General features: G+C 39.6%; 1 protein-coding gene across 1 annotated transcript in view; it reads left to right on the top strand.

The window, feature by feature from the left end:
• tspan18b (tetraspanin 18b) overlaps positions 1–19,430 on the top strand; it is a 51,322-nt gene extending 31,892 nt beyond the window's left edge. The window contains exons 3-9 of the mRNA XM_061720953.1: positions 11,283–11,378; positions 13,882–14,076; positions 14,348–14,422; positions 15,947–16,045; positions 16,253–16,429; positions 17,115–17,198; positions 17,989–19,430. Coding sequence (XP_061576937.1) covers positions 11,283–11,378; positions 13,882–14,076; positions 14,348–14,422; positions 15,947–16,045; positions 16,253–16,429; positions 17,115–17,198; positions 17,989–18,036 — 774 coding nt within the window. The 3' untranslated portion in view covers positions 18,037–19,430. The remainder of the gene's footprint in view (positions 1–11,282; positions 11,379–13,881; positions 14,077–14,347; positions 14,423–15,946; positions 16,046–16,252; positions 16,430–17,114; positions 17,199–17,988) is intronic.
• The last annotated feature ends 4,907 nt before the right edge of the window (positions 19,431–24,337 follow it).

The raw sequence follows: 24,337 nt of genomic DNA, 5'->3' as shown, positions 1-24,337 counted from the left end.
TCACCTTATATGGGAGATAAATACCGTATTTTCTGGACTATAAGCCGCTACTTTTTTCATAGATTTTGAACCATGCGGCTTATACAAAGGTGCGGCTATTCTGTGCATTTTTCTTCCACCGCTCGGGGCGCTCTAACCAGTATTACAATCAAAACTAAGACAAAATAAATGCAAAGAAGAATACGCTACTTCTTCTTTAGCAGATAGAAGTAGGTAGAAGCAGATTTCAAACAGATAAATAGATAAATAAATACCGGTTATTTTCTCTTGGTTCTGTCCTGTTTTAATCAGCAAAGTTGCTGCAGTGTTAAAAGACACTGTTAGGAAAGGATCTATTTAGGTACAAACATGTACATCATTTACAGTTCAAAATCCTTCTGTACATGTAGTAAATATCTAATCTAACAACATAAATATCTGCGGCTTGCATATCTTTTTTTTTTTTAAATAGAGCGGATGCGGCTTGTACATCTTTTTTTAATTATTTTTTTTAAAATAGAGCGGGTGCGGCTTATATACAGGTGCGGCTTATAGTCCAGAAAATACGGGTAGACTGTTTTCAACCGCAGGATTTTCAACCCTGATTGACTGAATCCTTGTTTAAAAGCACTCAACCACTGGCGCTATTTCCTTCTTTCTATCTACGCGTCGAACCAGTAGTTCATATAAAAATATATTAATTCTGCCATCTCTAGGAAATGCAAATGATTAAGCCCACAACTGCAAGCATAGACTCTACATAGAAGATGACCAAAGCCAGTGGCTTTGAGTAAATCAGCAAATGACAGTCTTTCCCCAAAGTCGTTATGTGATTAGCTAAATTCACATTTTCAGATTTGTGATGAAGTGGTGTTTTTGAAAGTAACTCCAATATTATGTTTTGTTCAGTTTTTTTGTGAAGTTGTATTGCAGTTCTCTATTTCCAGCGCCATCTAAAATGTGATAACTTCTGTCTCAATAAGTAAATAAAAAGTGCAGACATCAGGCTTTTAGAACGATGATCTTTCAACTAATGGATGACATCACAGCAGCTGCATCCACATCTTTTAAGTGATCTGGTTCAAAAAACAAAAGTTATCCATGCTTATGGTTGCGGATCAGGGCGTGGAGTAGTCATGCAACATTGGACAGTTGGTTTATTGGCCTTGCAGTTGACGTGTTGGAGTGTCCATGGGTCAGACCCTGAACCCCACATTGTCTCTGAGGCGTTCATTGATGTGTGAATGTGTGTGTGATACAAAAAGCACTGCACACACTCAATAGAAATAATCTGGATAGATTTCTGTACACTAAGTGCTTTCTCAAAGAAAAAGCACTTCGAGTGGTCAGCAAGAATAAAACAAAAGCCCGATATACAATACAGCATAGGGCTGGGTGCAACAGAGTAGACCTACATTCATAGCGTGGTGCTGAGAGAGGTGAGCAATACTCATTCAGATCAGGTAGGTTGTATTTTATGTTGACCTTTTTTTTCTTTTTCTTTTTTTGCCAGATTTTAGGAAACTATGAAAATATCATTCAGGCAGTATTAAAATAAAATTAACCTTGGAATCCTTTGCTACATGACAAAATTACGTTCCAACCACTTGCTGGAGTCTCATAATCACAAGCATAAATTCATAACGCCGCACAGTAGCAGCTGCTTCCATAGCAGCAAATTAAGTCACAATAGAAGAATTCTGTTTTTTCTTTCTCTCTTTCTCTTTTTTTTGCTGCACTGTTCACTCCAAGGCATTGACACATTTTTTTCTTTTCCTCTCTGAGCCTGAAATATATGTGTTTACCTCCTGACACCCACCAAAACATATACAAATGCTTCATCCTGAAGGCTTTGTTTTCCCTTGTTAGATTGCGCTGGTTTCCCCTCAGCTAGGATAACAAAGCAGTTTACGACTCTTTCGTCACTTTGGTTGGGGGGTGCCGCCTAGCTGTTTGTAAGCATGCACTGATTCAGCTTCCTGTGTTTGGTCTTTGGTCCTGGTTTTGGTCTGTATGAACTACCAAAAGAAAACCGCGGCGGCTTGATGAGCATGTCTGTTTTGCACCGACATGCGCCCGTGACCGCTGTGTGAAAAGGGCCTGTAAGTGATGAAACAGCTTTCAGGCTTTCTGCACAGGGGACCTAGCTATAGTCAGATTAACATATGGCCTTTTTAACAGAGGGTGCGAGAGTGCTCATTCAACAAATGGTTGGCCAAACTGTCCCCCGTCCATGTTGTAAAGTACTCGCCTGTGCTCCCCTTTGTTTTCCAACAGGAACAGAGCTGGTGGAGATGCCAAACACTCCCTCTGTAGACAAAGGCCACTCTCGCACCATATCCGGCTTTTTTTCTGGGAGGGGGGCTGGAAAGATTCCAGTATATGATAAAGTTAAGCTCATCAGGTTTGGCCAAACCACGAGAAATTCAGAGCAGCTTCGTCATCTTTGCTGCATCTATTCCTTTAGTTTGGTGACATCTGTAATTATTATCGCTGTAAAGCGACATTCTCTGTTCAGTCCCCGGAGGCGGACTTGCCTTAAATCTTTTTTATAAAGTTAAGGCCATCTGTAGCATAATTCTCAACTTTATATGTGGATAAGACAAGATAGGAATGTCAGAAAAGTTCAAATGATAATATTATTAACATTTAAATTGCCTTTAGCGCTAAAAGTTAACATAGATTGATGAGATCGGTTTGCATGTTCAAACCTTTACTGAATGAAGAGAAGAGACTCGCATTAAGATGTGACTCCTATCACAAGAATAATGGCTCACCAGAGACTGGAGAAGTGGAAGTGCAGGGAAATAATTCCCCCTCTTGTTGGCAGTTATAATGAAGCATTTCATTTTAAATTGAATTATAACTTATTTATGTGGAAAGCCCCAAAGGTGATGTGTCATCCTCGAAAACACAACGTGGGAAAAGCCCTAGCTGGGTCCAAGCAAGCATGTGGTGCAGAAGTGTTTATGTGTTCATTGTGTGCTGCTACCGCATGCCCTCGCTGCTAGACAATGAAGGGACTCAGAGTTGGAGCTCTGGGGGATCGATGCATTAATGACCAGGCGCTTGGGCCCGGTATTGATCCATTCCCATGTTGTCAGTTTGTATCGTCACTCGGCCATATAGAGGTGCTGAAACAATGGAGTAAAAGTCCCTGGTGGGAGAGAGCTGGATTCATGTACAGGGGTTTAAATAGTGGGACATTTTTCTCTAATCTCCATTAGGAATGGGCGATATTTTACCGTTCACGATATACCGTCAAAAAAATTCCTCACGATAAGAATTTGTCATGTCGCGGTAAAAACGATAAATTCCCGTTGATGATGTTTTTGTGTAAAGCTGATTTTTGGAAGGAAGGAAGGAAGGAAGGAAGGAAGGAAGGAAGGAAGGAAGGAAGGAAGGAAGGAAGGAAGGAAGGAAGGAAGGAAGGAAGGAAGGAAGGAAGGAAGGAAGGAAAGAGGAAGGGAAGAAGGAAGGAGAGAGCAGGAGGAAAGAAGGAAGGAAGGGAAAAAGGAAAGAAAGAAAGAAAGAAAGAAAGAAAGAAAGAAAGAAAGAAAGAAAGAAAGAAAGAAAGAAAGAAAGAAAGAAAGAAAGAAAGAAAAATTCCCGTTGATGACAAACATGGCGGATCTGAGAGCGAGATAGATTTATAGTTACAAAGGTGGAGTTGAATTGGTATTTTTTTTATCGTCATTTTTATCGTTATCGGGATAAATGCCAGAAATTATCGTGATACATTTTTTAGTCCATACCGCCCATCCCTAATCTCCATCACACACCCTTCACTTAAGTATCAACAAGTTATCAGACATTCTTTTTATCCAATCTTTTTAATCTAAGAAGCTGCAGAATTGATTTCGGTCTCGGAGTCTGAACAACTGTTAGCACTGAACTAACAGCTGGATGTTTGCCCAGTTGGGATGTGAGGAATGTGGCCTGCAGTGATGTTGAAAACACATGGTCGGTCTGTTTCTGACTGTACATTTGTTCATTCTAGGAGTTTTCTCTAGTTAATGAGCCTGTTGTTCAGGAGTGTGTCAGCTGCCTGGTCAGAGGACTTCTGCCCTCTGGGATTCACACGGTATAGTCTCAAAGTGACTGTGTTGGGAGATTGCCACTCACAGGCTCAGAGAAGAACTGCTTTAGATTCACAGCACGTTTTGGAGCAACAGGATTAAATGATAAATTGCTTTGCAAGACAGAGCTTTTTCATTAAAGACTGTCCTCTTTTTGTGAACTAGCGTGGCTGCTAATGTCCAGGAGCTGATAAGCCTCACCGCTCATGCTATGCTTACTGTGAAAACTCATTTGACTAAGCTTGCTTGAGGATAAACTATTTATGTGTATCCATCTTTGCCGAATCTTGGTGTTTTCTCGAAAGTCCTAACCTGTCAATGCTTCTGCTCTAAGCCACAAACACTGCGCTGGGTTGCCTTTGAGCTGCTTTTGTACATTTTTTATCTGCGGTTGTTCCTTGTTACCCGCAGGCCGAATGCCCTCTGCAAATATACAGTACTTTACATTCAATACACTTCAAAGCTCCTTCGTGTGACGGAGCAGCCAAAGGCTCATTCTCCCTTAATTGGAAGTTCATTAAGGGACCTCAAGGGTACCATGTTCATTGCAGACGGATTTTGAGTGTTTACTTGCTGTGTCTGATTCTGAAAGTCAAAGAGAAATATGAAAATGGGTTTTTAATTGAGATAAAGGGTGATGTTGCATGTCTGTGGTCCCTAAGTGTCGTCTTCCGAGGGTATTGCAGAGAGCTTTAGAGTGGCATACACCTGCTATTGTCACGCCAGGGAGGTTGGGAGTGCTATCCCAAGGGTTCAATTACAGGTGATCATTTAGAGGGTCAATGGCATTTTAAAGGGTCAAGATCCAACTCTTACATGGATCCAGTATTAATGATTATTTGTAATGCAGCCTCATGCTGAAGATTAAGTGAAGTGTCAGGTCATGTGGGAGGTGGAGGGTGGCGACAGTTTGGCGAGAAGCAGACAAAGAGTGTCCTTGTCGGCGTTGATCCATTTGTTCGGGACGGGGGCTAGTGGAGCACGGGAATACGGACTGACTTCATTAATCGTGCCGCAAGTGACATCTCTGAGGGGAACCACGAAAGGGGAGTGCTATTTATACGTGGAGGACTCTCAGAGTGGCTCTATGTCTTTCTTATCTTTTAATTAGAGTAGGCCGTAATGGTTGATCGTGTAGACCGAAGCCAAACAGAGCTCAGGGTTTCCGAAATCAAGGGTGAAAAGGGCCTGGAGAAAAATGTCTGAATTCCTCATTTTCACACCGAGAAGAATGTTGGCTGGATGTGGATGGGTTTCGTGAAGTTGATCTCATTAACTGAGTAATAAACTAAACCACGCTGAGTTACACAGCCGCTGCTGGCTGGACATCACCAAAAGCAAATAAAGAAATTATAATGACGTCACTAACAGGAAACATTGCAGACGTTCTTGAAGTTAGCATCGACTGGATTCCTGAGCGCAAATAGTCACGTTAGTAGGCTACCGTATTTCCTTCTAAGAAAACATCAGTGCAATAGTCGTTCCTGCACTCCAACACAATGAAACACAACTTGCTATCTTATGACACTGCTAGTTTAGCAAACTAACACATTTGTACCAGAAATTTTATTTCAACTAAGATTGCGTGCGCAATTGATAACAGGTGCAAACCTCAGTATTTAAATGAGGTGTTGCGCGTCTTACGGTTTGCGGCGCAAACTTTGCGCCATGGTCTGGATGGAAAGCAGGATATAGTCGCAAGCGCAAAATGAAATTTGACGAGTTGGGTTAGAGATATTAGTGGAAGAGGCAAATTGTTGTGCCGTATTCAGCACCCCTGCCGTGAAAAGCACCCCCTCGTATATTCAATGATAAGTAGACCAAGAAAAAAAACAACACACTGACACTTCAATATATTTATATATACACACTCACACAAACACATACTTAGGAGTTTATATTATATATATTTACAAATATTATGGAAGACAACACAGTAAGCAGGCTATTAATTAATGACATCAATAACCATTTACCCGATTTTTTTTTTTTTACCCGAATCCATGAGCGCATTTAAACATGAATCATTAACACAAAACTGGACGCTAAACAGAACATGGAAATCAGAACATGAACAGAACACGGAATGAGAATATCATTTTTGTCAGACGAGGGGGTGCTTTTCACGGCAGGGGTGCTGAATACGGCACAACACCGGGGTATGACTGCAGAACAAGTATAGGCGCACAATGAGAAACACTTTTTTCTCCATGAAAACACGTGATTTATTTATTATCACAAATAAAAAAATGAATGTGCCTCCTGTGGCAACCTTTTGCTGAATAATACTCGATTTCACATTCAAATAAAATATTTCTCCTTTTGCATGTGGAGATTAGCACCTTCCTTTCGAACGTATTAACAGACGCAATCACAATCCACGCAAAAACTTTCAGGCTTGGTAAATCTCATTGCGCGTGGTAAATGGACCAATTTGCATCTTCCCCTCCCAGTATTTAGCAATTTCTGGCGTGTACGCCCCATATTGATTATTCATCAGGGCAAAAGTACTAAATGGATTGCGTGTGCTATTTTGCACATTTGAGAGGCGCAGTCCTCTTTGCACGCTGTTAGTAGATCAGCTGGCACTTTGGTTTGCGGGTGCTGTCAAATTTGCACACGTTTTTACACACGCAAACCTTTAGTAAATCAGGGCCTTAGTTTGGAGATTCAGGGATGGGTCCTGATGGGGAGCTAGGCTAGCAGCTAGGCTAACAGCTAGGCTAACTAAGAATGAAGAGAACAACTCTAACCTAATAAAACTTTTGGCAATTCAAGTTAACACTGGATACATGGACACTGTGTTACTTTCATGCTGGACGAATATTTGATTACACGCTACATTTTTTCTGACTGCAAGACATCTGCGTGGTGTGATACTGGTGTAAAACTGCTTTGAAATTAATGGGATATGACGTGTGAATGAAGGCAGTGGAAATGTCTCCTCTACGGTCCTCAGTCTGAGTAGACTGAGTAGACATCAGAATAAATATAAGTCGTATTGCTCTTTGTCAGAATTGTTACAAAGCTGCAGCTCTACGTGTTTACATTAGTACATTTTCATTTGAACCTGTTTAGGTTATGCCTGGTATTCACTCTACTTCAATCATTTCAAACATCAAAAAGGAAAAAAAATGTCATCCTATGCAGACACCATTTAATTTATTAAATGCAATATGTTAATGGCCAAAACTGTAAAAACTTTGCATTTACTTTGTGATTTGTTCTCATGGTTACAACGTATCGCTCCCCGATTCAGTTAACCTACATCGTGTGACCCTCATCAGAAAATAACACACATACATGTCCTGATAACAGTACAGAATAAGCTGTTATGCAGCGAAAGTTGGAATTTAATGATTTTGCAACTTTGAGTTTTAACTTGTATACCCAGCGAGGATAGATAACAGTTTGATTTAGGTTTTGGGTTGTGTAATGTAGATGGAGAGCTTTTTCGAGATTGAACTGAAATGCTAGTTTTGAAATGACATTTTGGTACAAATAGCGGATGTAGGGTGTGAACCATGTTTCTTTCATCCACATAACCTGATCTGCAGAATATTCGCAGAGACATTGCAGCTTGATCTCTGCTGCTGGGCTGTGATCGATGAAGACCTGTGATCCTGTGGGAGTCATGGGAAAGGCCGGTCTGTTTACTCTGCACTTTCTCTGGGGTTTCGTTGGCAGTTTGATTTATACGGTGCAGCTTCGCGCCCTAGCCTTGTTATTTGGAGCTAGGCGATGCAAGTACAGTACAACCCATTTCATTCTTAAGCAATGAATTTTAATGCACAAAAGAAAATTGGCTCCACATCTGACAGTTGCTCTGACCTTGGGATACGAAGCACGGAGCAAATGGGTCGGGCTGGAACAAAGATCAGACATTTTGTTTGGGAGTTATAAGAAGTGAGTTGCGCCCTGAGAGTTTTTCCATGTGACCCTTTCTTCCTGCTTCACCTCATTCCTTCTTTTCATCCTCTGCTCCAGTAAATACAGTTTGTACTCTTTGGATTTGTAGTGGAAAGCAGAAAGGATGGGAACTGGCCATTTCTAATGCTTTTCTGTGAGACTGTAATGTATGCAAATCTCATTAAAAAAAGAAAAGAAAAACCTGCTGTGACCTCATTAGGCCTTTCAGTGGGGTTTAGGAAAGGCTGAGGTTAATTAAAACCCATCTCAGGCAAAGAGGCTGTTGGTAGCTCTCAAAGTAGGAGGGTAATCAATACCAAAGCATATCATTATAATTTACTGATATTGTTTTAACCATAGCTCTAAATCAATTTCCTGGGTCTGGGGAGGAAAGGAAAAAAAATACACCTTTGACGGGTGAAGAAAAGAATCGTTCTCATTAAATCTTTACCTACTCCCACAGCAGACAAAGAGGTCCTCCGAATTGTGAGTGTTGCTCAATTTTATTGTCACGCCAACTTATTCAAGCCTACAGTGAGACAAAAAAGCTTTTTCTGTTGCTCAAAAGACATTAATAGTAGAGGCAGAGCAAAAGCAAAGCAGTACAAGCACGCAATGATTTTTTTTTTTAAAAGAAGAAACACAGATAAGGCTTCTGCTCTGAATTAATTATTCAAACAATTTCTATACTTCTTTGTAAAATAATTGCAGCGGCATTTCAACGGTGCTCGTGTAAGGCACGGATTTGAGGGAGGTTATTGTTTGACTTCATGTGGAGAAGCTACATTTCTGAGTCGGCTGTGTGGAAGATAAAGGTCAAAGGGTCAAGGTAGAATCACGTTTGAGCGACAGCAGAGCCCCTTCCTTGATAGACAGGAATCAAACCTGGCATTAATCATAGCCCAGCTTTCATTGCGGCCCCAGAGAAGCAGAGAGATTACCCAGAGGAGTCCATTGACAGCCTATTAAGCACTGGAAAGACTGCCGAGAGATCATGAGATTAGATCTGATGGACGGGCTGCAAAGTACAGACAAAAGAAGTTAAAGGAAGGATTTTTTTAAACTTGTTTTTTTTTCCCTCCTTTTTTTTTAATTTAGAGAAGACCAATGTGTAGCGGTGAAATCCAATTTGCAATTCCTCTGAGAAAGTCGCTCTTTTATCAGCTTGTCACCCAGCCTCAATCCTGGCTATCACTATGGGAGACAAAATTAATAATCGGTTGTACAAAGCAGAGCCTTGGCTCATCTCTGACGAATCATTCGTTTTCTTTCTTCACTGAGACCGCAATTATAACAGCTCCACAATTGTTTCCACTTCACTTTTTGCAGCACGTGCAGATAATGCCTCAGACCATTTTGTACTTCCTCTGAGGAAAATCTTGGATAATTTTCTGCTCCAAAGGTTAGGAATTTGCTTCATTGGTGGCTTTGTAGCTTTAAAAAAAGAAAGAAAAACAATGTATTGATTTTTAAATATTTAAAAAAAAACAATAAAAAAAAAAGATCTGACATTGAGTTGCTCATAAAAGATTTAGAAGCAGAAAAATAAATAAGGAAAAAATGTTTTATTTACTTTGAGACTAGGGAAGATTAGTAATGCTGTGAGAGGAAAGAATTCTGGGTAAATCTGACAATGAATTCATTTAAGTGGCAATTGATCAACACAAGTTTTGGAGCAGCATATTGTGCCAGACAAGCTTTTTTTGCAGGGAAGGTTTTGCTTATTTCAGCAAGCCAATCTCAAAGTTTATTCTGTTCATATTATGACAAGCCAGGCTGGTTGTCTGGAGGTGTTAAACCGACATGTCCATGATAGAGTGAAGACATTAAATGCACCATGATATAAAAATAAAACAGGGGATCTGAGTCTGAAATCAAGCAAAATAGGTAAAAATTGTATTTTCCAAACCACTCCTGTTCTTCACTTACACACTGTTGTGTAAGTCGAGGAGATACAAACTTATCAATAATTTACTACTAATGATAAAAAATAATTTCAATAATACATCATTTATCTTCTGGGATAAATAACATATCATTGAACCAAATGAAATTAAATTAAATTCGACTAGTCTCAGCTTGCTTGCTTTAAATTCCAAATAAGTACTTAAAGGAGCTTGAGGCCGGATTGTGGCAAGATTTATGAATAAAATCCGTATACATTTTAAGTTTTCTAGTAATAATGTCAGATGAAGCGTTCCAAACCCAAAAGAATGAGCCCTCTAGTGTATCTCTCCTTTGCCTTGAACAGGCTGTGTGCTGCAAAATGTGCTGCAATTCGGTCCCGAATTTCCCGCGCTGTCCTGCGGATGTGACGTCACATGACGCTGCATGCACGTTCTCCCCGTTCTCCCGTGCCGGCTTCACTGTTGGCTGCAGTACCCCCAACGGCCGTCGTGGTGAAGGGTGGCGCTAGAGAGTCTCATTTCTTAAAAGGAGCCTCAAGCTCCTTTAAGTACTTTTTTTTTCAATAAATGAAATGTATCAGTTTTAACATATAATATGATATGCTTAAGTTTAGGTTCCCATTTAAACACTGAATGATTTGCAAGCCATTGAATTCTTATTTTGCTGTGTCCCAACTTTTTTGGACGCTGCTGTTGCTTTACAGGGTCACGGAGATGCCCGTGTTATTTTTTTTTTCTTTTTTCTAATGCATTAAAGGTGTTCTTCACTAACTACAAGTCCTTCGAGGATGGGCCTTCATCAAGTAAAGTGTGTTTATGTCAGATAGAGGGTGAGCTGACGGAAGCAGAGGTCTCCCGTGTCTCATTACATTAAGAAGAAGAAGGGGCTGCGTAGTAGAGGCCATCCCCTATCGGTTATTGCACAATGAACCCCAGTCAGGGCTCATATCCTTAAAAAGCTCTGATAGAAAACCTTTTGAGTCACGCTGAAGCCAAGGACACCATTTGTCTACATCAAAGGAATGCTGATAGGGAGTCTGGCCATCTGACTCAAGAGCACATGTTCAAATTGAATTAGTTTTCATGTTTTGGGGTAAAATGAGTTGCATCAAATCGGCACTGAACTGCTAACAGACTATAGAGGGCAAGATACGTGACAAATTTAAAAATCTTTATCTGATTCTGAATCAAACCAGCCGTGTGTGTGGGTGTGTAAGTGCATGTGTGTGTGTGTGTGTGTGTCATATGTTTAATTGGCAGAACTTGCAGGTTCTTGCACATTATTATTTTGTTGGCTCTTCTAACTTGACGCCCGTCCAAGATGCTCGAATGGGAATATTGAGAGTATTTTGCAGGATTTATGAAGTGGCACACTTTATGGATTTGTTGGGGTTTTTTTTTCTTTCAGGGGCAGGGAGAAGCTTCAGCGCGCGGGACGACCATGGAGGGGGACTGTCTCAGCTGCATCAAGTACCTCATGTTTGTCTTCAATTTCCTCATTTTTGTAAGTACTTTTCATCTCTTTCTCAAAGACACTTTTAATCTGGCTACGTCTGAAGTTAGTGTCAGTCTAATGATTTAAGATGGGCTTCTGTCTGCTCCCTGCCCGGCCGACTAATGAAGCCACATTTGCATTTCATTAGATGAGCCAATCTTGATTCTATCAAATTCTCTTTTGATTATATTTTGGCGTGCTGACACACATCTGAGGCACAGTGAGCCATGTGGAGTTTGTGACTGGCACCTCAGTTTATCAGTCTTGATCAGACAATCAACGGTAATCCTGTTAGTCTAAACCCACCAAAGGGGGGAGGGTCTGTGTAAGAAGGTTTGTCTCTTTTCCTACTTTGTTACACGCAACCAAACCGTTTAGAGACTCCGCTCAGACGCTGTTATTCAAGGCTGGGGCTATAATGCAACCGGCAGAGCAAAGAATGAACTTGGCTCTAAGCATCAGTCAGTCACAATTGTTGTTCTGTAGCTTTTACTTTTATTTGTTGCTTTTGCAACTCTTTAGCCATTTCCCTTTTTAAAATGTCTGTCTCCACTCTTTATACTTTAGCCTCTTTCACCCAAGGTAGCATTCAGGTTTCCCCCCCGGGATTGAGATAGAAGCGTCTTCCCACCTCCTCAATATCTTCTTTTCTTAATCACATGAGTCGCTCCTTGGCGGCAGCAGATAGGGTTAAAGTGAAAGAGGGGATGGAAGCTGCAGCATTTCTTTAGCAGGTGGGGGAGTTATTTTAAGGCAGATATCTCCACACACAGACACACACACACACAAACAAAGGCATTGTGTCTCTATAACTGAGTCTTTTATTTCAGCATCCGCTTTGAGTCCAACCTGTCAGACGATTGCATATTAATTGAGAATATTATAAAATATTGTCAAGGGGAAACATATCTGTTGAAGGTTTTGTGTCGCTGGATTTATCCAGCTCTCTTCTGGGTTCCCATCAAGACTTGCTGTTTTATAGGGGGGTAACAATATATCGTGCCACGAAATTTCACGATACAAAAACGTCACAATACATGTCGTGGAGGTGACAAAGTGTATCGCGATATTGGGTTATTAATATTAATCTATTGTGTTGACTAGTAACGCGCATCTGACCACGCGTGACGACCGCGCCTCGACCCGCGGACCAAAATCTTCCTCCGCTCAGAAGAAACTAGTACCGTTTTTCGTTCCTGATCACGGGACTCTTGCTGGGTTTTGAGCTCTGAACTTTATGTAAGGCTGGTGTAGAGTTAAGCCTTACCTTATTAAATTAAACCTTTTTCGGGTCGTGAGTATGATAAACACGGGAACAACTTCTGCTGAGTTCCAGTGTACTTTAATGTCCCTCAACAGTGTAGGATTTTAGAACATCAACACAGCACCTAGTGCCGTACTGTGGCGTATCACTCCGCCCAATCTAAAACAGACTAATCACTACAGATAAACTCACTAGTGTCATTATAGTCCCTGATTTACATCAGAATATAAAGAATATATTTATAAAAATAGGGCAGCACGGTGGCTTAGTGGTTAGCACTGTTGCCTCACAGCAAGAAGGTCCCCGGTTCGACTCCCAGGCCCGGCAGGGGCCTTTCTGTGTGGAGTTTGCATGTTCTCCCCGTGCTTGCGTGGGTTCTCTCCGGGTACTCCGGCTTCCTCCCACAGTCCAAAAACATGCATGCTAGGTTAATTGATGATTCTAAAATTGCCCGTAGGTGTGAGCGTGAGCGTGAGTGTGATTGTGAGCATGGTTTGTGTGTATATCTATGTGGCCCTGTGATGGACTGGTGACCTGTCCAGGGTGTAACCCCTGCCTCTCACCTAAAATGAGCTGGGATAGGCTCCAGCAGACCCCCGTGACCCCACAAGGGATAAAGCGGGTAAGATAATGAATGAATGAATGAATGAATGAATGAATATTTATAAAAATAATGAACCCTGAATTACCAAAATAACCTTCTTAACAAAAATAAATCTACTTTTACACTTATAAGGTGAGCATGAATCAATCTTTTTTATGATGTAAAATTGTATGTATTTATTTACTTTTATTTATTTATTTAATTTTAGTTGTTACATTTCTGGAAAAGAAAAAAGTCAAATCATACATGAGAGAAACTATTCAGTTTGTGGCAAAATATTTTTACTTGTATGAAACTGAAGATCATAATGCAAACCTGACATTTACTTTTAGTTCAGTTTGTGGAAAATGGTTGGCCTGGCTTTCTCTTTAAAACTTAAACAGTTATAAAGCATTACAAACTGGAACAATAGGGCAAACGTACAGCATTGGTTTGTATTTTGTGTCTTTCAAATAAAAGAACATTTTTTTCTAGTCATATGTTCCTCATTCAAGGTTGTTAAAAAAAATACTGTTATAATATCGTATCGTATTGTTATCGTGACCTCAATATCGTGTATCGTACCGTATCGTGAGATTAGTGTATCGTTACACCCCTAATGTTTTATCTAACAATTGTCCTCTTTTTGTTCTTTCCTCCGTCAGCTGGGCGGCTCCTTCCTCCTGGGAGTGGGAGTGTGGGTGCTGGTGGACCCCACGGGGTTCAGGGAAATCGTTGCAGCCAACCCCCTACTTTTCACCGGCGTCTACATCATCCTGGGGATGGGAGGCATGCTCTTTCTCCTGGGCTTCCTGGGCTGCTGTGGAGCCATCCGTGAAAACAAGTGTCTACTCCTCTTCGTGAGTCTGCTGACAAATTTGGAAATGGATTTCGTTTGCTGATCTGTTTTTGTGCGTGTGTGTGAATGCGCGTGTGTTGATTATTCTCTCTGCCAGTTTTTTTGGACCACTGTCTATTCGCCCTGGTGCCTTGAGCTTCATGCATAGTTAATGCTGAGGGAAGAGGCCACAGCCAGAGTGTGATTGTCGGAGCCTGACATGCACTTTTTCTGACTCACTCACCGTGCTTTTCTCAAGCTTGACTTTTTTTTGTTGTTGTTCTTTTTTGCAGTTTTTCATGCTCATCCTACTCATCTTTCTGGCAGAGCTGGCTGCTGCCATCCTTGCCTTCGTATTCCGGGAGCATGTGAGTTGCCTCAACGTTCACACTCTTTACAGTTTCTGAACAACGCAGGGTCAAAAAGTCAAACTCAAGCTATTTCTTTGTTGTTAGGGTTAGGGTTAGGACTGTGTTTATTTGACTTCTACTGACCTTGTTGTGTCTTTTGAGGTGAATTGCCACTAAACAAATGATCTAATGTGAATTGAATTAAACAGTCCATAAAAAAGGGATTAAATTCGGGGAAACAGCCGGAGACTTCATCTCTGTCGTTCCCTGCATGAGTCTAATCTCATCTTCTCCAGCTCCAACAACACTTTTTTATTTTTTTGGCACTTTATAAGTCTTCTTGAAACTCTTTTAGGGATATTTTTTTATTATTATTATTGTTGCACCACATAGTTCTCGTAAGCAGACTTCAATTTGATTATGTGAGAGTCCACAAGGAGCCAAGTAAATTTTATCAGAGGAGGGAGTGCTCTGTTATTCTTTTTTTCCATGTACTCTCGAATTAGTTGAGACCAAACAACTTGTTTGTGTGCCACTACTAAAAGGGCACTTACTGTGCACTGAGTTGATGTGAAAACATTCTTATGTGTTCTATTCGTCTTGAGAGAAATATACAGTAATATTCCTCGAGCACCATCCACAGAAGAAACAGTAGTACCTGTAAATATCTGCTCATAAATATCCACGGCTGTGGGCCGCCCATAGTCAAGCAATGTTATCTGCAAAGGTGAGTAGAGTAGCCAAACATTGTACTCAAGTAAAAGTACTGTTACTTGAGAATAATATGACTCAAGTAGAAGTAAAAAGTATTCATCCAAATAATTACTTGAGTTAAAGTAAAAAAGTACTTGGTAAAAAAACTACTCAAGTACTGAGTAACTGTTGAGTAACGTCTGATTTATTTTTTTAACACAACCATTCAAACAGACAAAAGTACAAAATAATCATCTTCAGGCAAATTAAATCAATAAAATAATACAATAAATTAAAATTAATAAAAAATAAAAGATAGCTTAAATTAAAATAATCTTAAAGTAAATTCAAGTACTTTAATAAATAATAAAATAGATAAAATAACACAATAAAAAAATAAATTAAGCACAGGTAGCGCAAACTTTCAAGCCTTTTCGTTTTTAATCAGGCAGAACTAGAACAAGCCCATGAACTCATAGAAACTGTGTGTGTGTTTGAGTCTGTGTAAATGTGACAAAACATGCAAAAACAAACATTTTTCCCAAAGAATCACCCAGAGATATCATGAGATTGACACGTACGCGGAGGAGTAAAAGAAAAGTAACAGCTCAACGTGGCCTAATGTAGCGGAGTAAGAGTAACAGTTTCTTCTTCACAAATCTACTCAAGTAAAAGTAAAAAGTATAGTGATTCAAAACTACTCCTAAAAGTACAAAATTTCCCAAAACTTACTCAAGTAAATGTAACGGAGTAAATGTAACTCGTTACTACCCACCTCTGGTTATCTGAAGTTCCAGATATCATCTCTGCAGTGACACTAACCTCTGCTCTCTCCTGCCGTTGCCTTAGCTGACCAGAGAGTACTTCACCAAGGAGCTGAGGAGGCATTATCAGGGCTACAACAACAGCGATGTCTTCACCTCCACATGGAATGCCATCATGACTACAGTAAGCACCCAGCAAACAGCTCCCAGCCTGGAGCTTTTACCTGGAGAGCTAGGTGTCAGGGGATATATATTTTATAGATAAATCCTAGATATTTAGGTCAGTGTTCATGCAGGGTTTGGTGTACTCACACACTTGGACTACAGGTCATTGCACAAGCAGGCACTCAGCAATAAGTACTTCTTCTATTTTCTCCTCTCCTCCTTCCAGTTTGACTGCTGCGGAGTGAACAGCCCAGAGGATTTTAAGGACAGCCTGTTCAGGCTGATCAACCAGGATCATGCGGTGCCAGAAGCCTGCTGCCAGCGCGCCAGTCAGAGCGGAGAGCTGGTCTTCACCAGCCGGGAGCAGTGCTTATCAGGCAATATAATGTTCCGCAATAACAAGGTAAAATCTGACGCCTACTATGTCATCCGCTCTCCTCCTCCCTTTCTCGCTCGTTCTAAACCACCTCCAGGCTTAATTAGAGCAGAAGATAGTTGTGAGGGGGGAAATATCTAGTGACTGGCTGAGTCCTCCATGGCTGATTAGTGCTTTTTTTTGTGTGTGTGTTTTAGCTGTCATGGCATATCATATTGCTATCTGGCAAAAGCACAGAGACACCAGCATATGTATGTACGTCTGCATATATGGTTGAATTGGAATTTTTGTGGAACGCTTGCGCTCAAAAATAGAGCGTAGTAAGTATAGGAATATGCGAAAATTAGATGTGCTTCACTGTGAGACACATCCCCAACCCTTCTTGCATGAAAGCCTCGAGTGTAATTACAGTGAAAGCAGATAGGAAGAGGCTTTAACAGCACTTTCCACCTGTTGTTTTTCATGCTATTAGAACAATGAAGAGACATCCAGAGTGTGCCTTGCTCTGTCCAAACACACAAAAGAAACGCTCATTAAAAGACAGTGAGGCTGCGAGCTCTGCTTCCCACTCATTTAGCCGAGCGTTTTGGTTTGTTTTTCTTTCCCAGGATTCAATCAATTGAAGATGTGATCTTATTCTAACTACCGCTGCAATTGTGAAAATTTACAGCCAATTGATTCTTTGCTGACCATGTCATGTTTCTCTCCATAGGGCTGTTACTCTGCAGTAGTTGACTACTTTGAACTGTACATCTATGTGGCTGGAGCTCTGGCTATTGTGGTGCTAACCATTGAGGTATGAGGTTTTGGTTTTTTTTTAAGTGCTGCTTTCACATTGCCTGCCAGTGATCTGAATATTCATTAAAAAAAAGGTGCAATTCTGCATAAACCTGAGGCTATTTACGTTGATGTGCAAGCGCTACCTGTGCGTGTGTTGCAAGAGCTCCATCTTGTGGTGAAAGCTTGGTCCAACAAGAACACGGTTTATACTCAAAATACATAGATAGGCCAGAAGGATGTGGACAATGATTTTTCATGTTTTTTTCCCTTTATAAACCACCACAATATATTTAAAATAAAACAGTTGAGATGTTATCAACAGTGTCACAATAATACTTGATTTACAAATTAGGAATTACAGCCATTTCAGGGAAAGTATCTGCATTTTCAGTGGCTCCAAAGAATCAGATTCTTTGGAAAGATGAAACTTGCATCATAAATATGGCAAGATAAAGGTATAAACAAAGAAATAATGGCTCACTTTGATGATATCCTGATAAATCCTCATTTTAAATCCATTGTGGTGGTGCCCTGGACCTGCCTGTACACGAGGCTTCCCTTTTCTCTTTTGCATGTAGCCGCTAGGATTACCCTTCACATACATGTGAAGTAATGTGATGTATGTACAGTATGTCATGTCTGTATATCCTATTTTACCATTTTCCTTTCTTAAACAAGTCTTTTTTTAACAGGTTTTAGAGTTGTTCAACTTTAATCCATTGACTATGATACTTAAGTGTTAATTTGTCTTAATTAAAGTGTGAAAAAATTAATTTTCCACGTTTTGTCTTTCTTCTTTCCCTCAGCTCTTCGCCATGGTCTTTGCAATGTGTCTCTTCAGGGGAATCCAGTAGAAGCGCTCCATCAGTGAGCCTCTTCTTTTTACAGAAAAAAAAAAGAAAAAAGGGATTTCAGGAGAAAAGAATGAAAAGGACATTTGTAAATTTGTGGATCTCTTTTTCTATTGTCTAATTGGTTAAAAAACAGAAAAAAAAATAAAAACAAACTCTTGTACTTCACAGCTGGACTTTTGAGGTACAACAAAAAAAAGAAAGAAAAAAAAAGACACACAAAAACCACTGAGAAAGTCTGAGATAAAAGACAATGCTGATGTAAAAATATTTGTGTCCAAAGTGGAAACAGTAATTTGTGGACCAGGTCTTGCTCAGACTGGGTGTAATGAGGACAGAAGATGAGGACTAGATGACGCCTGAGCAGAAGGCACTGCACTGACTTTTGGATGAAGAATATTTATATTATGAAAAGTTGGCTTAAATGTAAAAAGATGTGTGTACACCCTGGTTGATAACCAGTTCCCCTTTCATATCATACTGTAACTAACTCCTTCCACATACATATTAGTTTTTTTACAGTCACTTCTCAAATGCTGTATCATAAGCTCTGTGATTAGTGTGTGTGTGTCTGTGTGCTGTGTGTGTGTGTGTGTGTGTGTGCGTGCGTGCGTGCGTGCGTGCGTGCGTGCGTGCGTGCGTGCGTGCGTGCGTGCGTGCGTGCGTGCGTGCGTGCGTGCGTGCGTGCGTGTGTGTGTATGTGTGTGTCTGTGTGTGTGTGTGTGTGTGTATCTGTGCATGCGAGTGTGCCTGTGCGAGTTCATCTCTCTCTGTGACCCCTTTCAAGCTTGAAAGCCAACAACTGTATTTCTTTTTCTGTTTGTAAGGTGATTGTATATTGCATTAGTGGTTAAATGTGGTTGTAGGTGGTGACATGCATGTGTATGCATTTGTATTAGATTACTGAAAAATAAGTGACATAAATGGCATTTTAAATGACTGTTCTTGAGTGGTTTTTTATATATACATATGCACAATATCAAAAGTAATTCAACCTTAGAAATAATATTTTTGTCACTGACCTTTCTGATCTAAACTCTGTGTCATCATGTTTTGTTTTTTTTTAAATACCATGTGGTAAAATACATTTTCCAGTGAAACAAAGACATTTATTAGACACAGCATTTATACATTTCTTGTATGGGTGATTGGTTTATTTTGTTATTAAATCAGTTCTGTCTGGCACACCTTATTGACATTTTTAGTCATGAAACACAGAGGATGGATGGTGGCATTTACTGTTGAGCCAAAGATTAATAAATGGCGTGAGGCTCTTGCTGTCATCGTAATGAAACTGATCTCATCTTGAATGCCTTGGGGATTGTTTTTCTTATTGCAAGAAATTGTAAAGCGTGTGAACATAATGAGAATAAAACATAAATGTATGGTTTCAGTAAGCCAGTGTAAATTATTCCATCACAACTCGATCAGCAAACAACGCTAGTGCACATCATAAAAAAACTAACATAAATGATACAACACAACAGTTCTTGTAGGAAAACATAATTAAGACTGAAAAGTAATACTTGAGAATAGTTTTTCAACATTAGTACATTCATTTTTTTAAATTTGTAACTGGTATTAAGTGGTAATATTTTGAATCCCCTGAAATTTAAGTAATATTCAACATGTATGCCAGTCTCATTTGTTAAAAACTGTTAGAAGATGTCTAGAAGGCACGGTAGCCTACATTTCCAGTGTAACCTATACTGCATTTAACATAAAAGTGCCAAAGTTTGAGTTCCCCTGAGATTCAAAGAAACCTTTATTTACCTTTACCTTATACATCATCAAAAGAAAAACTCTTGTTCACAGTGCAAATAAAGTAGTTTTGATAGGCTTCAATGCACTGCTCACTTGCCTAAATATAAGGCTATAAATAAAGGTTTAATGTAATTCAATTCCATTGGATTTTATTAAAGTGTCTATTACAACAGAAGTAATCTCCAGGCACTTTCCAGAGAGCCAGAACATGACACCTGATCAATTATTACATTTATAACATAAACACTAGACGACTAGATGGGGGTACCACTTTTTATTGAATTTATTCAGAGTTGACAAGATGCAGCAGGCGGAAATAATGTTTACATGTTGGACAACACGGAGTCATTTTGGGGCTGCACAAAACAAGCCGCGTTTCCATGGTGATTCGACAGCGTGGGATCGACGTATCTCCAAGGCAGGAAGCGAGTTCTCTGCCGACGAAATGTGAGTATTTCTCTTCTCTAGCTCTGTAAGGTCGGTCTTTCTGCTTTCCCCTCTCTAAAAACAAAGTACAGACACATCGGTAACTATTAAAACTATGATTGTGAAGCAAAATAAAGCTTTAGCTATTCTTTTTGAAGGGGCTATGTATTATTTAGAACCCGTGACTGGAATATAGTTCCCCCTGCAGAAGGAGAGGGACTAAATAACTGTTGTAGCCTATATTTACAGGCATCCATTACTGTAAATGCAATCTCTCTTCAATACACTTTGCACACATGCAGTCCCATATCATTGCACACTAGGGGTGGGTATTGGGAAGGACCTCACGATACGATACGCATCATACTTGAGCCACGATACGATACAAATTGCGATATCCCAATTATGCGATATATCGCGATATTCTACATAGTTCACCGAAAAATTTAAAAATGCATTACACATCTTAAAATCCAAGTTGTATATATGTACATCAGATGATAGTGATAATGCATTGGACAGACTGAGTCAAAACAATGTAATTCAAACTTTCCATTTTAATTATGCAACATATTTGCATGAAAAAAACACACTGAAACACAATGAAAAGTGCAGTGTGTGCATTATTATTCTTAGATACAAAATACTCAAAATAAAATGCAGTGTCTCACCCACTCTGAAATTGAAATCACAAAAATACAGTACAGCTACTTGCCCCTGACTTAGAATGACAAAAATAAAATGCAGTGTCTCACCCACACTGAAATCACAAAATAAAGTGCAGCTAGGGGTGGGCAAAAATATTGATACGGCAATATATAGCGATACATACATTGAATATCGCTATCGTATCGCGATATATTGCCGTATCAATATTTTTGCCCACCCCTATTGCACACCCATGTCTTTGCTTCTTGGTGGTTCACTTTAAACAGAACCAATGCAGGAAAAACATGATTTAGACAAGCAGAATTTCTATAGATATTTACAGCCTAGGCATCACTTTGATTGAAATGTTAAAACCTCAGGAGAATATGACATGGACCTCATTAGCACTCTCACTGAAGCCTATAAAGGTCAAATTAATAAGAAAGTGGTTTCTAGACTATATTCATGTCTGCAAGCTTCCAAAAAAAAGTCATCATCCTATGTGAAATTAATGTGGGAGACGGAAGGAAATATAACATTGTCAAAAGACGATTGGCTGAACATATGTCAAATTAACTCCTCCACTACCAGCTCAGGGCAGTGGAGGGAATTTGCATGGAAAAACATTATAAGATATTTCATAATCCCGAGAAGGACATATTTAAAAAGTGGCAGAACTGAATCTTGATATTGTTGGAAATAATGTAACAATACGATGGGCGGCCACTGTCATATCTTTTGGTGTTGCCCAGTGATCCAACCTTACTGGCTAGATGTAGTTAAATAAATAAAATCAATTCTTGGCTTTGAAATTGAGTATAGCTTGAAATCTGTATATTTGTGTAACCTACCAACCAAACTCAATCCCCAGGATATATACCTCCTGAAAATATTGCTTATAGCCAGAAAGAAATCAATAACAAGGAAGTGGCTTACGAAGGAACCACCAACGGTGAGAGAGTGGTCGGCCACTGTGAAAGAAATATGCAAAATGGAAATGCTGACGTTCTCCCTAAGACTCTATGGTGAAAAGGCCCAGAAGTATTGGTGGAAATGGCTAGTGTATGCAAGTGAAAGAATGATATAGAACGATGTATGTGTCTTTGGTTTTTCTCCTTTTTCTTCCTGTATTTATTTTCCATACCATGACTGATATTTATGGTCAACTATTATTTTACTATTGACAGTAAGTCACAATGGCACTGGAAACGTCCTTGTTGACAACAGTACCCACACGTCTTAACAACTTCCATCCGCTGACTTGATTGTACCATATGGAACTGTCTGTCAAAACACTTCCCCACTCTCTGTGTAGACTGGACAGAATTACACAGGAGAAACTCACACCCAGGACTGACCGGCCTATTTCTCTTCCTCTCACCCGTGGACTACTGGAACCCTATGCTACATAGAGCAATATTTGCTTATATTTTTTCTTTCCTTTTTGATACACCATACTACATCTCCTTCAGTGACCTGAATGTTCTGTATTGTTTTGTTATATGTTATGTTTTCTATAAAATTTTGTATTCTAAAAATTAAAATAAAAAAAAATAAAAAAACATAAGAACCAGGCACAACATTGAAGAGAAGCAATAAAGATGTGATAATACATTACTCTCGTGGAAGTTCACAAAGTTGTTTTCCTTATTAAACAACTGGTGAAATGGCTGTAACTGTAAACAACCAAGAAGAAAGTGACAGGCCTGTGTCCTTCTGTCAGTCACCTAATCACAGGTCCAGTCAGGCAGGGGTGGGCTGGTGATTGGTGGAGCAGAGTGGGCGTGGGCCGACCTGTGGCATGTTGGAGATCAAGTGGTTATAAAATTGACTGGGCTGACTTTAAAAATAAAATAAAAAGACATATACATGTTAGTGTTCTGTGGTTGTTTAAACCTAAAGTGTGTGCTTTCTTATTAAATTGCAATAACTTGTATGTTTGAATTCGTCCCTTACCTCATCTCTCAGTTATCAGATTTCACAAGAATAATTACGGGCTTATTATTATTCTCAATGGAACAGGTTATTTGTTGCTGATAAGTAACAAAGCATTTGATGGAATTATTTTTACAGGTAATTCCCTAATTTAAAAAAATAAAAATAAACATACAATCAGTTTCTATGCCATTTGTGAACATTATTTGACTGTTAACTACATTTATTGTGGCTGAATTCTGACATCATGACATTCTACAGTTATTACTATAATCATCATCATCATCATCTCTTTCTTTACCTGCCGGTTCATTCTCATTGTTCCTCTTGAATAATATTTAGTTTCCTTAATGCAACTGTGTCGTTCTCCACAGGAGATTGTATCTTTACTCCAACATAAAAGGCACACGTTTTGCTATATGCAGACCAAGCAGGTGTATGTCACCCTCTTAGCCACTAGGGGGCCCCCATGCAACAAAAATGTCAGTGTAAATATACTGTATTTTTAAAGGAATAAAATACTGTCTGTTGCCATTTGTAGCCATTTAAATTCAGATTCAGACGACTTTATTGATCCCTTTGGGCGGTTACCTTGGGGAAATTGACATTTCCATCTCACACATTCAGCCATAGTCATACAAATAAAAACAGCCCAAAAACCAAACACCCATAAAAAGATAAAAATAGAAATAAAAATAAAAAAGTGCAGTGCCATGAATAGAAAAGAAATAAGTGTTCTTCTTGACCTTCCTTCCCCCCAGTGAGGAGTTGAACAGTTTGATGGCACGGGGGACAAAGATATTTAGCACTGATAACCATGGAGAAGTTAACATTAACTTCCCCATGGCGCATTTCAATTTTACCACAGATATGGACCATCTGTAATGTAATCTGATGGGGTTTTCTAACAAATTGGTGAATTTTTAAAGTCACAATTTGACAGTTTTCTTACAAGTAAGCAAGACCAAGGAGTCATATATTGGGTGGTTTCTTTTATTTTAATTTCTCATGACATTTGATCCTTGTGATGTACTGGGGACCTGTCCAGGACAAACCCCTGCTTTCTGCCCAGATAGAGCTGGGATTGGCTCCAACTGATCTCCGTGACCCTGATTAGGAATAAGTGGGTATAGATGATGGATGGGAAATTTAACATTTTTGAAGCTGAACTGTGCAGTCTCAACCGCCTTTGACAGTTTATGAGGAGCTAATTACTTCAAGTGGTATTTATGTGTTGTATTGCTGTCCTGATGCTGAATATGGAGTTAATTCAGAAAAGAAAACATTCACATATTGAGCAGATTAAGTAGATTATAGTGTGATGAGATAATCAGTACTGAAACACCAGCCCAACTCTTAAGCAGCTCACTGGGAATGCCCCCCAAAGCTCCTGGCTGACCATGGTAGTTATGTTTGCAGCTAACTGATTAGCAGCTGCCAGCAGCGTAACCACACATTTCAATATTGGCCATATTTATGTTCCTGCCATGAGGTAACTCACTTGGCAGGGTCTCACAATTATTCAGGAGAG

This window comes from Cololabis saira, chromosome 5, assembly GCF_033807715.1.
Source record: "Cololabis saira isolate AMF1-May2022 chromosome 5, fColSai1.1, whole genome shotgun sequence".
In the NCBI taxonomy this organism is placed as follows: domain Eukaryota; kingdom Metazoa; phylum Chordata; class Actinopteri; order Beloniformes; family Belonidae; genus Cololabis; species Cololabis saira.
Note: the sequence above shows the minus strand (reverse complement) of the source record. Positions and strands in the feature narration are given on the sequence as shown.